General features: G+C 31.6%; 1 protein-coding gene across 5 annotated transcripts in view; it reads left to right on the top strand.

Annotated features, from left to right (window-relative positions):
* The window catches only part of LOC126847465 (proton-coupled amino acid transporter-like protein CG1139), a 38,352-nt gene extending 22,196 nt beyond the window's left edge, over positions 1 to 16,156 (top strand). For 3 of the 5 annotated variants that reach the window (XM_050587711.1, XM_050587710.1, XM_050587709.1), the window contains 9 exons: positions 5,550 to 5,632; positions 10,065 to 10,202; positions 10,281 to 10,431; positions 10,667 to 10,788; positions 11,440 to 11,524; positions 12,586 to 12,858; positions 13,441 to 13,619; positions 13,694 to 13,860; positions 14,626 to 16,156. In XM_050587711.1, coding sequence (XP_050443668.1) covers positions 5,550 to 5,632; positions 10,065 to 10,202; positions 10,281 to 10,431; positions 10,667 to 10,788; positions 11,440 to 11,524; positions 12,586 to 12,858; positions 13,441 to 13,619; positions 13,694 to 13,860; positions 14,626 to 14,873 — 1,446 coding nt within the window. In that variant the 3' untranslated portion in view covers positions 14,874 to 16,156. Of the gene's footprint in view, positions 1 to 3,383; positions 3,468 to 5,549; positions 5,633 to 10,064; positions 10,203 to 10,280; positions 10,432 to 10,666; positions 10,789 to 11,439; positions 11,525 to 12,585; positions 12,859 to 13,440; positions 13,620 to 13,693; positions 13,861 to 14,625 lie in introns of those variants that run through there. The other 2 variants (XM_050587712.1, XM_050587713.1) reach the window with 2 other exon arrangements.
* The last annotated feature ends 4,749 nt before the right edge of the window (positions 16,157 to 20,905 follow it).

Here is a 20,905-nt window from a genome sequence, read left to right as displayed (position 1 = left end):
ATGCGGCCCAATAAAATAAACTAAATGTTATAATAGCTAAAGATTTATTTAAAATTAATGGCCACTTTTTTTTAGCTGAACGGTAACTAAAAGGTTATTAATTTATAAAAAAAATATTATCAACGTTTAAAAAATAAATAAATATATATTTATATTATGTACATTATAAATGTAATTTTTTTTTTTCAATTATAATTTAATGATAAAAAATATATATGTTTCTAATGTTTGATTATAAGTATAATTAGTTTAATAATACATTACTTTACCATCTTGAATGATTTATAATTAATTAACATATATATATGTATATATTTGTTTTGTAATTAGGTCGATTATGAATAAATAAAAAAATAATAGTGACTTTATTATACCTACATATATTCCTTTTTTGTAAATAACTATACCAGGTGATTCTTTTAACGCACAACACTAGTTTACTCTCAAAATAATTCTAACTATTTTGAGTGTTTTGGAATTTTGTAGTGTTTATCTTTGAAAACATTTTTATTTATCTTATAGTACAATATTACACAATTTTCAAATTTATATCATTTTTAGTATTGGCTAATGTTGTTTTTACCTGCACGAATTACTCAATCAAACTCCACCTCCCGTCCTTAAGTTTAAACTTTAAAATTATTTATTCAAAACTGGTTATCGACCAGTCAAAATTGTCACTGACTTATTCTTAATTAAAAAAGTTAATAAGATATATAATATTACTATTAAAGTTTTAAAAGTTGATAAAACTCTACCCTATATTAAAACGATATAAATTTGAATATTTTCCAATACTGTAATAAAAACATAAAGGAAAATATAAACAAGAAAAACGACAAGATATCTATTATTTTAAGAGAAAATTGGTGTAGGGCGTTAAAAGAATCAACCCTGTAGTAACTAGACTAGCTGTCGATGAGCTATATGGGTCAAGTATTATTATACATTTTTACTTGAAGTTTCATACCAGTAAATTTAAAAAAATAATGCTATTATTGTTGGTAAAAAAAAAAAAAATTAGTACAAGAACTTATATGTCGAGGGCCTGTGACGCGTTTCGGCCGCACAGAAGATAATTAATTGAAGGAATTATTTTTAATTAAAAGTTGTATTGTGTCTTTTAAACGATAATGGTAATTAATTTTAATTCCCAGAACATGTTGTCCGTATGTACAATATTGTCCCCTCGTAATTGTTGCTAATTTTTGCAATCGTATTCGTCGAATTTTCTTCCCTTCCTTTGCGTTATAAAAAAAAAAATGCCATCTTCATTTTCTGCTGTCTTGTGTAGTCTGCGGGTCAACGTCAGTCAAGGACATACCAATTGAACACAACAATAATAATAATAACATCATCGATGGCAAGTTTCATTTTTTAATTTGCATAGATAAAGTATAGAAAAAAAATGAACAATTAAAACGAGCTCACGAATAGTTTTTTTTATTTTTAAAAACTCTCAAGACCTCCATTTAGCAAATTGCAATGCTCGAGTATTCTAAATTGTAGTCGCTAAATTGGTTTTAATTATGTGTTAAATTTATTTTTGAATTTTGGTGACAAAACAACGTGTTATACATTTGTTTTTTATGGTTACTAACATACGTGCATTTTTTTTTTTGGAGCTACTGAAGTGACTTGACATGAAAGCAAATGTATAGACCGAGATGGATTGGTTAGATTAGGTACATTAAGACGTTAGGTAGGAAATTGTTAAACGAAAAGAGTAGACGAAAAATCAGTGGACAAAAAATGTAAGAACTCGCTTAGACCATTTTCAAAGGTCTTAATCATTATTTTTAATTTACTCCGGAATAGAAAATTAATCATTTTAATGCGCATTTTAATTCTATTTATCATTATAATATCATTTTAATGATATTATAATATTATGATATATTTCATATCATTTTAATTTTAATTTGTCTCCTTAACAGTTGTGTTTATTTTTATAAGGATGTACAATTTATTATGTTCCATTAAACTGGTTTTTGGAATATTATTTGGGACGTTCATTTGTAAAACTAAATAAATACCTAATGAAATAATGCTTACGCTTAAAAAAAAACCAAGAGCAATTTTATAGCTCAATTGCACCTATGCTCAAATTTTATTCTGAGGAAAACCAAATAAAATGTTATCGATTAATCCCGTTCGAGTGCAAATCAGAAATGTATTGGAATTTTTTCTATTTTTTATCATTGCCTATCCGTTGGTATTTATGATGGTCTAAAGTGGCCATCGTAAAATGCACACAATACGTATTTGTATTATGTAATATTACCGACAAAACCACACATGAGCATCAATTGCATTGTGAATAGCACTATAAATGCATTTGTAAGACAATCGGTTAGATTAGGTTAGGCGTTTACCGTTCAAAAAAACACCAACATTACTTGTGTTATAATATTTTGATGTTATCTATACTCATAAAGTACCTATACTAAGTGTATACAGGTACTACAGGTACTCAACAGTTGATGTTTAAAATGAATAATTACAGATTTTATCAATAACCGAAATGTATAACAATAGTAATCAAGCAGAAGGAGGGAGAGATGACGAGCTAAGAGTGGTTAAGTTAGAACGATAATGAGATTAATTAATTTGGAGTGGTGATTTTTTTTTTATCAATCTTATATTTTCAATGTCTTCTACGAGACGTGATACAGAGTGATTACAGGCACTCATTTTCTCTTAAAAATAAACAAATTCTTTTTTTTTTAGTTTTTCATTTTAAAAACGTTTATGTTTATTTACAATATATCATACAAATACTAAAATACTCACGTTATTTAGTAATTTCCAGAGCTTTATCGACTTTTGAAAATTAAATGGTAACTTATAAATATATTTAATTGACTTTTTAAACTGAGAATATTTCGCTGGTCGACAACCATTTTGGATAATTACTTTTAAAGTTATTAAAGTTTAAGGCTGGAACGCGTGAGGATAATAACAATACTACATTCCTACCGTTTTGTCTGCTGGGGCTTTAATAGCTTTAATATTTTTAAATGTAATTACCGAAAATAGTTAACATTGAAGTTTCAAAAGTTGACAGCCATCTGGAAAGTACTAAAAAAAAAGATATTTAATATTATAAAATAACATATTAAGCTAAAGTCTTCCCCTCCCCTTTAAAAAAAAACAACAACGAAATTGCAATGTTTCTAAGAGAAAATTAATGTCTCGTCCTTAATGAATCCACCTGTATGTATATAAATATATTACAATAATGTTTTATACCGCACTAAGTGTATGTAGAAGACTCGATAAAGATTTTTATCGAATTTGCATGCGACCGACGTTTAATCCGGTATTAAAAGATTATCGTTTTCAATGAAAAAACGACCATCATATTATTAATAATAAAATCTAGACCGCGACACAGTGACTTCTCATTGTAGTCTAGCTCGCGTTCGCCGGTAGCCGACGTTTGTGGGTGCACCATGAGTTTCAGGGTAAAACATAATATTATAATAACTGTAACCTAAATTGTTAATGACAAATATTATGTTGGAGTGTGTTTTTAAAAGAAAGAGTACAGCGGAAAAAAGTAAAATAAAATACATATGTTTTATATATATTGGGTGATTTTCTTTTTATCGCGAGCCACGGTTTAGTAAGTAATTGAATTTTTCTTTTGCACAGCGTTTTTAAATAATGTGATCTCAGTATCTCACAAATGTTTAACCCCCCCCTCCCACAAAAAAAACGAATTATTTTTATATGAACTTTTGAAACTTACTACGGTAACGTATATAGTTTTATTAATTTTTTAAATTAAGAATATTTTACTGAAAATTTTGGTCGGTTGATTTGGACCAGTCTCTGAACAAATATTTTTCAAGTTATAAGAGTGCACAAGGCACTTTTCCTCCTGCGCTAAACTTGAAACTTCAAAGATAGCTTCAGACATCTTAAACTGGTTGCCGACCAGTTAACATTTGTAGTACAATATTCTCAATTAAAAAAGATAATGAAATGTATGCGTAACACCGTTTAAGTTTCAAAAGTTGATATAGAGGTAATTAGTTTGGCAGGGAGGTAGGAAGATAAAAACTTGTGAAAAATCGAGGTAAAATTATATAAAAACACTATGGAAAAAAAATTGTAATTATTAATTAAACCCATTGTGACATTGAGTGGCTCACGATAAAAAATCACCCTGCATATTTATGCATTTTTTTTTTTATAAATTAATATTTTTACCGTTTTACTATTAAACAAATTATAATGGAATCCGCGGATAGGTAGAAAAATGTGGACAGTCAAAATGTCTCAAACAAAAAAAGAAAGCCAAAGTTTTCAATTAAACACTCATCGACTTTTTGTCCCTGTACTCTTGATAATTATATTTGCTCTGTTTTAATAGTGATAACGCGCGTTTAAATGGAGTTTAGGGCGATTGTAAACGAACGGGGAAAAATGGTTTTCCATTAAAAAGTGTCATGTCTAAGCACATAATATTATTGTATTTTGCCCGAATCGCTTACAATTGCTCTACACGACTGCTCTAATGATTGCTAGTGTTGTGGAAACAGATATGCTCTAGTTCCGTCGAAAAGCTAGTCATGATCTAGAAATCAACTCGAATAGTTTTCGACTTTGAGTAGTTTTAGTTGTTTACAATGAATATAATATTTTTAAAAAAACGTCTCGGCTCGTTTTTTTTTTATAGTTTTTTTTTTTTTTTTTTACTTATAACACTACTGTAGATCGACTCATCGTAGGATCATCGCATGTAAAAACTCGATATTGTGTTGTCTCTGACTAAAATTTTTATCTATATTATGTACTTAGCATTTAGCATGGAAACTACTGACACGTTCGTGCTAAACAAAATATAACGTCCTATTGTAACCTCAACGTACCTTCATTGCATCTTTTTTTTTTTTTCCATAATAATATTCTATATGAAATTATGTGTTACGACTAAAAAAAAAAAATGTGTGTTCGACACTATTATTATAATATACTGTTTGTGATAGTTTATAGAACTCATAATATTCTAGTCTCGTACATAACTATATAATATAGTGGCGTGAACAAACAATATTAAATACTTGGCTTGACTAGACATTAGATTAATATTATTATTACAACATAATAATATAGTCTTTGACGCAATCATCGCCGAACCGTTCGTATTTCATATTTTATTGTTTATTATTCTTTCAAAAAAAAAAAAAATAATAATAGTAATAACGCTTCGTCGATTAAGTAGCAACACCTCATATTCCATTTTATGGCCAAGTCATCAAGTTGGCCACACTGTTCCATAAACTCGATTTGCGCGGGAAACCGACTAATTTAAAGTCGAGAAAAATGAGATGTGTGGTGTTGCATCTTCAACGACGACTAATAGGCTATTTTTTTTTTATTTCAATCTGATCACTAAGAAAAAAAATCTGCACATTGTTCATTCTCGTTAAAAATGTTCATCAAAAGCAAAATAATATTATGCTAAATACGAACCGTTCGATTATGTTTGCAAGTTTAAGACGTGTGACGTTGATTTGATCGAGTTATATATTTTACAGGGATCCATGCGGCCCATCATCACAGAACTTGATAACAAAAAAGGATCCATTCGAACGGACGTCGCAGATCTGGTCCTTGTCAAGTATGTGAATCATCTTTACCTTTTTTCAAATATAGAAAAAATAATGGATATTACCCTCTGTTCTCTTTATGTAACGCGCATCTCAAAAATAAACACAAAAGCAATGAATCTAACCATGTACGTTAGGTTTAAATATGTACGCTAGTCTTTATTAGGATTTTGTTTAACCATTGTGTAGCCTAAATGACACTACTCGATTCCATACTTGATGTGATTTGCTTGACTTTGTAGGGGAAATTATTATTCCACTTTTATTGTTCAGAAATTTATTTTTTTTAAATTGTAAACTGAAAATCTTGTTTCACATAGAAAATGGACTATAATTAAGTTTATCGCCAAAGGAAATTTTAGATCCCTCAAAAAAAAACACACATTAATCAATTCGGGACATATTTTTAATAACATGTTTTCCTAATTGATTTTAAATATTTATTTATAAGTCAAATTTGTTGGAAAAAAAAAGAAATATTTTTGATTGGATTAATAACATATTGCAGACTCTCTAATTTACTTATAAAACAAAATAGGTAAATAGGTTTGGGCCACTCTAAAACAGCACTTTACTCAATCGAAAATCCAACATTGTATTTAGATGAAATTGGTCCGCTCTTATGTTGTGTTGTGTTTTGGGTAAACCTTTCGGCACTAACATAGCAAAGTTATTTTCTGTGTCACGAAAAAACATTTGCACGTGAACCTCATTTATTTGCCAGAACACAATCGACCGTCAAACTCTTCTCCCACGCTCGTTTTTGCCATGTTTATTCAGAAAAACACACACACACACACACTCAGATACTAAGTACGAATTTTTTTTATTATTATTTATTACATATTTACTCAAGCCAAAAACATGTCTTGTTCATATCAGCAGGTAACTAAAAACAACAAGTATTAATATATAAAAAAATATGTAAGCTCCATGAAAAACGCTAGTCCTCTTGACACCTTTTCGTCTGCCAAACTATCAAAATTGTCTATTTTTATTTAGGACAACACACAGAGTAAAAATATATATAGCTGTGACATCATAAAATGCTGCCCTATACTCGGCAGCAACCAAGTAATCAAGAAGGTGACCACTTTAAAAAGTGCTTTAACATTGCACAGTATAATCCTTATCGACAATACAGATCAATGGATAAATGCAAATTTCATAAGTAAATGTGATAACATTATAACTGATAAGACGTCACGTTGTGTATAACATAGTCACTGTAGAGAAACGAATTCAAAATATGTACCAGAGAAATGTAATTTCGTCATTCTGGTCACACTGCGGCTCTCCTTACTTCATGACATTTTACTTACTGCGACCCCCTGGGACAACCTCATTTTATTACATACTTGCCACATCCTTAATACTTCAATTTGTCCACTGTGCTCGTTGTTCACTATCAGGTTTCCGAGCTCCATTTTCTAACCATCTCATTATTACACTCACTGTGTATTCTGAGGTACACTTACCTGTAAAGTCCAAGCCGTCCCTAGCCACCGTGGCCACCATCGGAGAGTGACAATAAGTAAAATATAATCACATTTACATATGAAATTCGAATTTATCTATTGGTCTGAACAACCTATGAAAAAAAGTATTTTTTTTATATAAAGTGGTCACACTGTCACTCGCCTTCTTGATTGCTTCATTGTCGACTACAGGACGTTTTATGATGTTAAAACTATTTATATTTTTACTCTTTGGGTTAATACCGAGTGGACAATTCAATGTAGTCGGTTGTGTTTCTCCCTTCGTCTAAACACACCCACATTGTACTTTTATGGTATCGTAAAAAGTTAATATTATGTATGCGCTTCGGACAAAGTGCTGTGCATTCGGTTAGTTCAGTTTGGTTGGTTTGACCTAAGCAATTTGCGTTTCGTTTCTATTTTACATTTACAAGGTTCGATGAACTTTCTGTTTATTGAAAACTGCACCATACTTTAAATTAGAAAACCGTTTTACTTACAATAGTAACGACCATTTACTATGATGTAGTATTCGAACTCGAGTTTTTATTACTGTTATTATTATTTATACTCAATACATTGTACTGTAATAACCTCGGAAATGGCAATGGCAGTGGCAAAACGTTTTTTTTTCCAAAAATAAATCATTTATCTTTATTGTGCGGGCTAATCCGAATTGATTTCAATAAAAAAAATCAAATGTTTTATTAATGTGCAACGCGTGCCGGTTATTACATAATAATATTTTATACGTAAAAAAAGGACGAACAGATTAAAACGCTTGTTACTTGTATTGAGTACCTTTTGTAGATTAAACCGTTAATTGAAAGAAAACAAATTGTGTATTTAAATTCAATGTCGATCAGTGTTAAATCATACTCTTGTCTGAGGCCTTTAATGTTGGATTGATAAATTAATAACATTTATTAGATATCTAATCGTCGAGTGTGATTAGGTAATTTTGTTTATTGCAAATAAATCTTTTTGTACGGCCTGTTTGTTATTTTAAATAAATATATTTTTCTCTTGCCGTAGTGCAAATTATAGATACAGCGATTAATGTTTTTTTTCCACAATTATTATTATTCTATTTTATTATAGCATTGGGCCTTGAAGCCCGTTAAGCTTGATGATGATTTTATAATAAACGCTTATTATTGTATTTATCGATATAGCGTACGTTTATTTATGTGTTCAAATCAAACAAAAACCAAAATACAATTTTATAAATCACGTTTTTTTTTCAAGTTCATCCATTTAAATTAAATGACATAACTCATTGGGTTTGTTCTGCTTATAAAAAAGAAAAATCAATAAAAAATGATTACAATTGTTTTTAAAGTTCACGGTAGTATGTAAGGTCAGGTCGAACGTAAACAAGTCCAATGGTCGGGTTTTATTAGGTTAGGTTATGTTACTATAGCTACAACACATTTTGTTATCGCATTTCATTAATATTCTATTATTACATTAAAAATGACGAATTACTTCATTTAATTATGTATAGGACCCGGAAATCTATACTCTAATCGAAACCGAAATATACATGCTTATGAATGCATGTTCAAAAGAAACAAAACATACAACAATTGTCGATTATGTTTGGTTTTCTATTTGATAATATTAATTCATGTTATATTATAATTATTTTTTATATATTTTTTTTTAAAAAAACATGTCTTTTATATTGTCATTATTTTATCGGTACTCTTGTATAAACAAAATTTAAATAATGTAAAAAAAAAACGAATTATACTACAATGTGTAAAATAAAATTTCTCAATATGGATTCGTTAAAATATAAGTGTTCAAATCTAACTATTTTCGGAACCATTCGATACAAACACGAATAAGACCCCCGTGTATTTCCTGACCCTAATAAGTCCGATGGACACCCTAACGACCCTATAGATGTCATTAAAACGATAAAATACAGTGCGACCTAAATGACAAGTTCTCAAGTTCTCTTATTAACATTTGTGGTGTACTATGGGAATTACGAACCCCTACATCAAACATCTTGATTAATACAAAGGGTTCTTTGTACGGCGCGTTGTACAAATTCAGTGTTGCACATCGTTCAATGATAATAATTAACGTCTTCTTCGTCTTCGCCTTATACTCCCAACTGCACGGGGCCGGTCATCCTAGTCCTACACCTCCATAGTGCTCGATCTTCTAAATCTCGTTCAATCACCACAGCTTTCCTCATATAACTCTCTATACCATCTATCCATCTTCACTTCGGTCTTCCTATCTTTCCCTCTGCGTTTATCTTCATAACAACTCTCACTGCCTCTGCTGCCTCATTTCTCCCTATAATACGACCTAACCATCTCAATCTAATCTCTCTTATTTTTCCCACAATATTGATGTAACTCCTAGACTCCCCCTTATATATTCATTTCTTATCCAATTCTCCCATGTACCTACCCCACTCGTCCACCATAGCATTCTCATCTCCGCTACACTCATTCTTTGTTCAGTTTTCTTGTCTACTGCCCAACATTCCGATCCATTCAACATTGCTGGCCGCACTATCATCTTATAAAATCTACCATTCAATCGTATGGGCAGCCTCCTGTCACACAAAACACCTGACGCTTCCTTCGACTTCATCCATCCACAATTTATCCTATTTTTCACCTTCTTCTCACACCCACCATTTTTTTGTACTACCGTTCCTAAGCACTTGAACCTGACACACTTCATCATCGCCCATCTGCGTTACCTGTTTTTCCCTATAACTTTCTCCAAAATCAAACACGATTGTCTCCGTTTTGTGATCCTCAGTCCTTTCCCTTCAAGCGCTGCTCTCCACTCTTCAAGTCTCTCACCTAATTCTTTTGGGAATTTCCCTTTGGTACTAACACTACATTATCCGCAATGTTTTGTACAACAAACAATAGTTAATATATTATGCACTCTAAATTGATTTTCATTTGCATTGTGTTTTGTTTTACAGGTACAAATGTTCATCAAACGGCGTGCCGGTGACACAAACCAATGGGTCAACGCTACCATTGGTGTCGAGCAACAGCAAGGATGCCGAGCTGGGCGGCTACAATCCATTCGACCACCGGATGGTTCAACACCCTACGACGTACTTACATCTCTTTTGTGAACCCCCCCTTTAGAGAGCCGATATATTATAATAACAAATTGTATCGTGCCTTTGCAGGGACATGGAAACATTTATACACCTGTTGAAAGGAAGTCTGGGCACGGGCATATTGGCCATGCCTCTGGCTTTTCTTAACGCCGGACTAGTGTTCGGACTCGTCGCCACCGCTACCATCGGGTTCATTTGTACATATTGTGTCCATATATTGGTAAGTTTAACTTGCAATTGAAGGTCCGGTGCAAGGACCGGCTATCCTCTATATTGATGAGAGTGGAAAAGAGCTAGAGACAAGTAGATAGACTACGAAAATACAGCGTAGCCTTATCATAAACAATTTAGAATGATAATCAAAAACCTTCTAACGTTATATACTTTTAAAAATATGATTATCATTAAAAACCACTTGAATATACTCACATTAAATATTACATATCTATTTCCAGGTTAAATGTTCGCATAAATTATGCCGCAGAATGCAAGTGCCCGCGCTGGGATTTGCCGATGTGGCTGAAGTTGCCTTTCTCGCAGGGCCGCCGGCCTTCCAAAAATTTGCTGGACTCTTTAGGTAAGTAGTGGAGAGATTTATATTTTTTTTAGCATAGCGTTGTTATAGAGCTGGTTACAAGAAATTTCATGTCACCATTTTCACGTTAAACTTTTACTTTTACGTGATAAGAGATAAATGATAAACATATATATATATATACAACAAACTAGATTGCTAACTAGTGTTAAGAATGGAAGTCGACGTCCGCCATTTTTGTGGGATTTATGTGTGTATAAAATATTTTTATATATATTTGTGATTCCGTTTTATCAACTTAACTTGTAATTGTTATAAACATACTTTCGTGTGATACGATTTTAATTCCCACAAAGACGGTGAAAAATGGTAACTTCAGTTATCGCTATGTACACTTAGAAATATAGCTGTTTATTATATATGTCTGTGATGATAGATGATAAGAGATAACATATCCATGATTAAATGTTTTTTTATGGAGCAGAGAAAATAACTAGGTTTTTAGATTTTTTTAACGAATGCCGCTTTATATAATACCATATCCGTGTGGTTTTATTACATTTACCTATTATAATATGTTTTGATCGATGGATAAGTATAATAATACACATAATATTTTAATAATGACAACGGCATTGATGTATTATATCATTATTATTATTTTTATTGAAATATATGAATTTTTTTTTTCAGAGGTCTCGTTAACACGTTCCTAACTATTGATTTACTCGGTTGTTGCTGTGTTTATATTGTTTTCGTGTCGCAAAATTTAAAACAGGTAATCACAATACACAATATTGTTAATTTATTAAAACAATTGTATTGCTCTTTTAAAGCAGTTTTGTCCATTGCTGATCGATATTAACGCCGTCGATTAAACGAAATAAATGCGTTTATTCATATCGTTCATTGATGCATATCATGATGATTTATAATTAGTATAATGTAATTATCAGAGAAACGACGTTTAATCTAGGACACAGGGCCCGTTCATACATAAATATTTAAACATGATATACTATAAGATTATTATATCAATACTGAGAAAAAAATCACAATTATTTCAAAGTTTTTTATTTATGATTTAACAGTAATTATTATAAAGTCATCATTGAATTGGCGCATACCAGTTTAATTGGGTTTTTTTATAGGTCGAGCATGTCGGTTCGTTTCGAAATAAATATCTTAGTTATCAATACAAATGATCGATTTGAATTTTCGCTATGAAATAATATTATATGAGAAACCATGTTTATGATTACGCTTTGCGACCTACTACTAATGGACATACAAATAAAGAATACCATGTCCGTTAGGTCCAATATTAGTGTTAGCCGGTGTAATTGTAAGAAAATAGGGCAATCAATGAAACAAAAAACCGTAAATTGTTTTTTAACGTTTACATCATACGGTTAAAAGATTTCAACGGTTGAAATTAAATATTGTCGATTTTTCCTATCCGCAAGAAGGTATTTTTTATATTTTATTTCAAAAATGTATAATATACTTTGGCTCCGTGTGTTTACAAGTTGTCCGGCTGACATTGTCAAAACGTGATTATTTTCAAATTTGCTGCTGTGTTTGTGCGAATAAGGAAATGTTTTTGAACTGGGTCAACGCCACACGACGGCATTGTTAATGTGTTTGAGATGAAGTTCGTTGCACGTTCTCGTGACAAGCCATAAATTAACATCGTCCGGAAATGAATTAATTGGTGTAATTAATTGCGAAAATCCGACGAACGACTTACCGTTTACGCTATACCGATAAAACCCACTTGACAACGTCCCAGCCTGGGTCCACTAACGCGGCATTTGATCGATACGGTTGACTTTTCAGGTGATGGACGTGTACGTGGTCGAGATGAACGTCAGATGGTACATGTTGATGCTGTTGCCGTTGGTGGTCGTCATGAACCTCATCCGAAACTTGAAGTACTTGGCACCGTTCTCGATGATCGCCAACTTTTTGGTGGGCATTTGCATGTGCATCACCTTCTGGTATGTGTTCCAAGACGTGCCGTCCGCAAAATCGTTACCGTACATGGCCGACTGGCACCTGTGGCCATTGTTCTTCGGCACCGCCATCTTCGCCCTGGAAGGAATCGGCGTCGTGAGTAACAGCGTTGATTTTAGAATATAACATGCACACAACAGGTGCTACACAAACCTTACACGTCGATTGCCAATTGAGAATTGGTTGCTGTTACCATTGATTTTAGAATAATATACAGACTAGCGGTGCTACACACAAAATCGGTCGCCGTTTTTATGTGGGATTCCTGCTGGCAGCGGATACCCTCGTCATAGGTCGACGGTGAACTATGACGAGGGTATCTCCGTTGTTGTCTCCATTGAGGGAATTCCACATAAAATCGTATCTGTATAATCTACAATACAATGGTAACAGCGACCGATGCAATTGGCAATTGATGAACCGCGTTCGTTCGAGGAAGGGTCTGAGTCCAACGGTACACGAACAATTTCGGGGACCCAGAAAAGGGTTTGTGACAATCGAAATCCGCAATAATGTGATTTTGTCAAAAACCATGACTCGTGTTGTCTCTCAAACGACTGTGATTCGGCTGCACCCGATGTGGATCCACGAGCCTTTGACAGATCAGCCAAAATCTGTACAACGCTCGTGACCCACATTGCGGATTAAGTCAACATAATACTCACGGTTTTCCCACAGGTGATGCCGTTGGAAAACAGCATGAAAACTCCTCAGCACTTCATCGGTTGCCCGAGCGTACTCAACATCGGCATGGCCATCGTGGTGGTGCTATACTCGACCGTCGGTCTGTTCGGTTACATGAAATACGGAGACAAGACCCAAGCCAGCATAACGCTGAACCTTCCACAACACGAATTGTAAATTGCTCGCATTTTTGCTTTGGTCGAATAATGTCAGTAGGATTAATTTCATGTAATTCTAACCACCGCAGGTTGGCGCAATCCGTCAAGATCATGATAGCCGTCGCCATATTCCTCACGTACAGCTTGCAGTTCTACGTGCCATTTGAAATCATCTGGAAAGCCACGAAACACCGGTTCACATCGCATCCGGTGCTTTTCGAATATTTGCTCAGAGTGGCGTTAGTCATAGGCACAGGTAATGTCACGATCATCAAACAACAAACCGCGTGCACACCATGTCATGCGCTTATATTGAAAGGGTACTTATTCTCAGGGACAGTCTTCGTCATTTGGGCTCAATGTTTGTACAATTACGTATGTAAGAAGTATGTGTGACATAACTTCCCGGATCGTGTTCAATACCTTCTTGCACTCTTCGCTCGTACAACGGGTTTCTCAGTGATTGACAATTTTATAAACATTCCTTATCAGGCTGCTTCCGTTTGAACGTCATTAAAACACTGCTCCTTTAGCTTAGTTTTATCTTTAGAAAGAGGAAGATATCTTTTAATCCGATGAATTTCCGAGACCTGTTACCACGTTGCGTTTGTGCGCCAGAGAAATGTCCATTTATGTTTGACAAATTCATGTTGATGCAATGCCGATTCGGTTCAGGCCGAGGTATTTTTTTCCATTCGTGCAATTATTTTTCCTCGCTCTTAAGCCGCCTGTCTTATTCATTTGCAATACTGCCCAGGACGTTGAGTTTCATTGGCATCTCTGACGAAACCCCTTTGGGAACCACGATTTGAGATAATATGATTGTCTAACCGCTTGTGACAGAGTGACTAGCGTTCCAAGCGGACAATATTTTCAGGCCGTCGGGCAACCATATTATCTTAAATCGTACTGGGAACTATTTAGACATAGCCTATGGGCTAGTGGCTCGTAGTCGGTGACCGCCGCAACCCTAACCTAACGCAATATTATTCACCTTGTTGATTCATGTTTGGATTTGCAGTGGGTCTAGCCATCGCCATACCAAACCTTGGGCCGTTCATATCGCTGGTCGGAGCGCTGTGCCTGTCGTTCTTGGGGCTGATAATACCGAGCTGCATCGACCTGGTGACGTGCTGGGACGACCCGGGCATGGGCACACTATACTGGCGGTTGTGGAAGAACCTTATCATCATTGCTTTCGGCCTGTTGGGATTGGTCACCGGCGTCTACTCCAGCATGATCGACATCGTCAAAGAGCTGAGGCATTGAGAGAAGAAAGAGTGAAAGCAAGTGAGAGAGAGCGAGGGAGCAAGACGCGTGCGCAAGTAACCAACGACGGCAGGCGAGACACAACTCATCTTCAGGCAGAACAGCAATATTAGCGTTGTCAATTCATCTTAGAGTCCAGTAATGTTTAAAAAAAAAAAAAAAATGACAATAACTATTTTGTACTGATTAACTAGGGTGCAACAGAGAATTTCGGAAAAAAAAATTATTATTGACTTAGATTATATTAATTATTAAAATCTTAACGTTGGTCAAGCAGTTCAAAGTAATTTTATGCGTACACTACTACTTGTAGGGTAGTTATGACCTTGTAAGAAACTTAACTCGCCTACAATTTCAACTAATATTATAATAATATGTATTATAAAATAAACTACCTACTAAACAAATTGAGATACCTATATTTTATTCTTGTTGCTCAATATTTTTTCATTCAGTTAGTGATCGCGTATGCGTCGTATTCGGTGGTATTGTCTATATTTTATAAACCAATCTTTATATATATATACATAACAGTAATTGCGGTCGTTCTTATATTTTATAGATTGTTTGCTTGTTTGATGTATCCAAAATGTTTTTCATTTGCCATAGTAACGGTTAAAAACATAATAATTGTATTTTTAGTAGTATTATTATTATTTATTACCTAATTTAATATTTTTATTTTACTCTTTAAATTATATCATATTTTTATTTTCTAAAGATTATTCAGTTGTTTTTTATTTTTAGTTAAAATCAAAAATTAACCTAAAAAAACTTAAAAAATTCCATTTCCACGCCAGTAATTTGTAACAATCAATACATTTGTTTTGTTCACCTTGGAATGGTTTAAATATTTTATCATTGCCGGTTGATAACTGATATAGCTGCTAGAGAAACAAATCAATTACTCTACCGACCATTTAAATATATCATAGCAATAGTTTAATACATTTGGAATGTAACGACTAACTGAATTTATACTATAGTTGGGCAATAAACGTCAAATAGAGATGTATGACATGATGTACTCATAGATAATACTTTTGCCGATACAAGTAAAGAAAAAATAAATTGTAATAGACATATTAAAACGCTTAATAACACATATTAAAACAAAAGATTTAAAAAAAAAGATTTCCAATAAGAATAAAAGAAAATATTCGAATACATTGTTACATAAAATTTATTTGAGAAAAATACCATTTCAGTTGGCTACTATAAGACATATTTTACTGATGTATTATACTGGTTACAATAAATGATGTATTAATATTAAAAAAAACGTTCCTCGTTGTGTAAATTTGATTTGCGATTTGCATTTATAGATCATATTGTTTAATATTAATATAATAGTGTGTATGATATGAAAAAATTATTTAAAACTGGAACTTTGTGATGTAGTTTTAATAAAATACAATATATATGTGTGTAATTAATACTTATTTAACTGTAAAAAAAAAATCCATATAATATAAATATTTGTGAAAACGAAAATATTATTAATTTCAAATTGTCGATAGTAACTTTGAATTAACTGATCAATATTATAGTATAAGTGCAAATATGTATGTATATATATTTATATATATATATATATAGATATTTACAAGTGCAGGTGTATTATGAATAAATTAATGTATAGTTATATATTTTTTAGACTGAACTATTACAAATTCATATCCGTCATTGTTGATTTTAGTGTTCTATCTATGACAATGTATACATTAAAAAAAAAACAACCAATAATTACCGTTTATTACGAATAAATGTATTATTGTATTTTACATTGAACCATGTGACATTGTCTTTGAAACAATAGGTAGTGTAATAATATTGTGTTGTATTTTTAGTGAAGTGCTCACTATAATAGTAATAATAATACAGGTAGGTACTTATACCTACAATTTTGAGTATGACTTATATTAATACCTATATATCTGAAAAATCTTTATTTTAAATAATAATAAAAACTATAGACCAGTAGCGTGGTGACAAATGAATTTTATTTAAATTTAAAAACAAATACTACCATCTCATCGATAATATTTTTATAAAATATACATAATAGATTATATTTTTATGGCGTTTATTTTCGTTTACCATATAAGTATATACATATTATTATTATTATTATTATATAGTATTATACGCAGTGTACTCTTGTTAAAGTGTTTAGTTCATTATTTTTGATTATTTACTAAAATCAATGATTATTTTTATTACTATTATTATTACCTCGTCGACGGCAAACCCGTTTAAGTATATTATGTATTTTTTTTTTTGTGTCGGTCATTATGAATATAATTCGGTTGTTTATTTGAATTTTTTTTTTCAATTTTTATTTCAACACTATTTTTCGAATAACAATGTTCTGAAATTGGTTTTCTTCTGTCTCTAGTTAAACTTCAGTTATGAGTACTTGTCATTATTATACTATACTTGTCTGTATAATATTTACCTGAATTTTTTTTATTTCATTTTGTTGAATCTAAATTATAATTTTTTTTCCAGAGAACTTTTATTTGTTTTTCCTTTGAATTAAAAACCTTTAAATGGGGAAAGTCAGACGAGTTGTGATTGCGATTTAAGTAGTAAAAACGGATGAGTGAAACCTTTTTGTCTTGCAGCTTAATTATTTGAAAGTGCGAACGCGTCCCGTATCAAACGATAATCTTAAACAAAAAAAAAAATGATATATACTTACTAAGTTTAAAAATGGAATATTTATTACTTATTTTAATTATTATTGTTATTATTTATTCGCATCGAACACACGTGTTCGAACAACCTTATAATAAAATAATAACCGACATAAAAAAAACATTTCCTTGTTTGTAGAAAAACAATATTATATTTTTTTAGATTATATTATTATATCTTAAGTGTTTTATGTAATATTAAAATTAAATAAAAACCTGTGATGTTATACAAATTATTCGGTAGCTATAAGTTATAGTTGTAGGAAATGCTAATAAAAATTGAAAACAAAATGTTGATAAAACAAATTTGACCATGTTTTCGTCTATCGATACCTATTCTATATATATAAATCTACTACATGCCAATTATTGTAATCCTTAAATCCAAAAATAAACCCCTAAGGAAATGGTAGTTTTTTCTTATTGTAAAATGTTTAAAAGTTTTCCAAGTATAATGTATAGCTTAGGATAAAAGAATATTTACAATAGATAATTCCCCTCCCTGTTGGTAATCAGCTCTACGTTTCATTTTCAATAAAAATATACAAAAAAAAAAAGAAAGAAATATTTATGTTTAATTTGATCATACAACTTGTCAATCTAAAAGTGTTGTTGTATTACATATTTTAAAATACATGTAACGTTTTAATTCTAATCGAACAGGAGAAAATAAAGTATAATTGAAATCTCATGTAGTTTTTAAAATCTTAACAAACTTAATAAATAATCAGAGTTCTACACTTTCTTCTTTTTCATATGTACATTTTCGACAGTTATGAACGTAGAATGCTAATTTTTATTTTCTGAATTAACGCTGCCCACTTTTTAAGTTGGCGTATTACGACAAATGGTCATCGATTATGTTTAAAATCTTAAGCAGTTTGTCAATTTTTTTTTTTTTGGTACTTTTTATGACAAATGATGTCGCTAAAGTGGCCCAAAGCCTGTGTGTATTCTTAAGTTTTTCTTTCCTTTTTTTTCAGTGTTTGAAAATGGCTTTTACGCCCAATCCGTTCAGAGGACAAAGAGTTAACTTGTTAACTTTGTTGTTGTAATTTATTAAATATGTTTTGCCAAGAACTAACAAAATGAGTCTTTTAAAGACTTGTGGAGTTTCTGCGTTACAGGCAGTGTTGTGCATTATCCAGATAAAATTATCTATACAAATTACCTTTCTACATAATAGCAATTATTATCATTATATCACCGAGATAAATATTATTTGTATTATTGTCTTATTATCTTATCTAGATAACGAAAAATAAAAAAGTAATCCACGAACAATTAATTTAAAATTATTATTAAAACTATTAAAATCATTTAGCGCTACACGCGAAGCCTTCGTGTACACTCGACAATAAGAACATTTGGCAATATAAAATAACAATGGTTGTTTATTATTATTGTACATAGGTTGATCCTTTCTGTTTATTTATAATTAGTATTTATATTTGATCAATTGAAAACATGCTTCATATAATACACAGTTAAAATATCCGAGTCAAACTCGTTGCACGGCAGATAGTGATTTGAATAGTACACAATCATACGAAAAAAAAATTAACATAGGTAACTAAAGACCCAGGTTTACAAATTAAAATCAAAATTTTGGTCCACTTTAGCGTTTGCCGTGAATCGTCTTAGATGCTTATTTGCTAAATAAATTATTAACATAATAGTATATTATCGACCGAACATTTTTGTTACCACTAATATTATACATTATATATATAACCATCTAACTAAAAAATAGTAAGTTCAAACCAGTACGGTCCAAACCAAGCACAGTAAGAACGTTTTATTCATAAGTAAGTAGTAGTAAGTAGTACTAGTAGTAGTGGGTAGTAAGTGAGTATGTAAGGAAGATCCGGTGTTCACAGATAAAAATGCAAATACCGTTAAAAGCGTTGTACCTAATGGCAATTGTGTGCTTAAAAATCAATATTTAGTATTAGGGCGGATACGATTGGGGTTGATCGACTGTCTATAAATTTGTATTGCCATAGTTACCCATACAATATCATAACTAACAATAAATGCAAATATTTCCATTACTTGTTGACTGTCGGTTCACTCACACATAGCAACCTGGAAATTGACTTTGGTAAAATATTGTAATTTCTCATATTTTTGGGGGGGGGGGTGGGGGTCCTTTAATAAAATACAAGTTTGACTACAGTTTTCAACCAAATGAACCGGTAAAATAATTTGCCATTAGAATATAACTTCAATTAATATAATATTATAATTGAGGGCACTTATTAGAACAAGAGCCCAATTAGGTTATTTTGCAAAATTCGTTTTTTCTTACAAACATTTCTTTTTAATTTGATATCGTGGTAGAATATTGGTACTGTAAAATAATTTTATTATTAGAAAAAGGGCCCAATCAATGAAGTTGGGACTTTGTTAGTACAACTGTGATTAAAAGTAAAATATTGCGTTAACTACTTTTGAGAGTTGTATAATATTCTCAAAGTTAATATTGTTTTCGGTGTCGAGATCTCTTAATTTAAATTAATAGCAAGTTAACAGAAAGTGTTATCAATGAGTGGCTTCTTTCAACAAAACTTCATGATTTTATAACATTTAACACATATTCTTATTATGTCTAGTATAATTGATACAGATTGTTTATTACGTGTAAAAATAAAAAAAATAAAAAAATATTGTTTTCTATATGACATTTTTATGTTTTTCTTTTTTTTTAGCATGTTTATATAATATTATACACGATATGGAATAAAAATGTTATACTTCATTTTCATACAGTTTCCAGTATTAATAAATAAATATAAAGTTGCAATTTTAAAAGTCTTGATTAGAACAAAGGCGTAATTTCACAACTTTTAAAAAATTCCCCAGGCTGAATTTGTATATTTGAAATTAATATTTTATAAATTGAACCAACCCGTTAAATGGTATAATATGTACTACGCAAAACTATACATTTTTCTTGGTAAAAAAAAAAAAACACAATTTATCGTGTCAATCCTAATAAGCGTCTCAGTTATTCGAATAAGAAAATTTGCACATGCAAAGCGACCGCGCAGTGACTTGAATGCTGGAGAGCCAAGATTTCGCTCATATAAAGTTGGAACGTTATTTGGCTGTGTGTGTGTGTGTGTGTGTGTTGATGAGGATATAATAATAGTATTGTTTGTATTGATAATATATGTATATTATTCGCGATGGCATTATACGGTTTGACCAAATTTAGCGTTAAACGGGCAAAACGACAAATGGCAAAAACAATGGCAATCGAATAGCAGACCTGACACGCACTCACACGGTCTGCCGCTGGTCGGGTATGAGCAGTTTTCGCGTGGGCAC

The sequence above is a fragment of the Adelges cooleyi genome, unplaced genomic scaffold (assembly GCF_023614345.1).
Source record: "Adelges cooleyi isolate 19-005CV unplaced genomic scaffold, UGA_ACOO_1.1 ACOO_flye_CR_arks_rails_tigmint_CR_PRNA_108, whole genome shotgun sequence".
Taxonomy (NCBI): Eukaryota; Metazoa; Arthropoda; class Insecta; order Hemiptera; family Adelgidae; genus Adelges; species Adelges cooleyi.
Note: the sequence above shows the minus strand (reverse complement) of the source record. Positions and strands in the feature narration are given on the sequence as shown.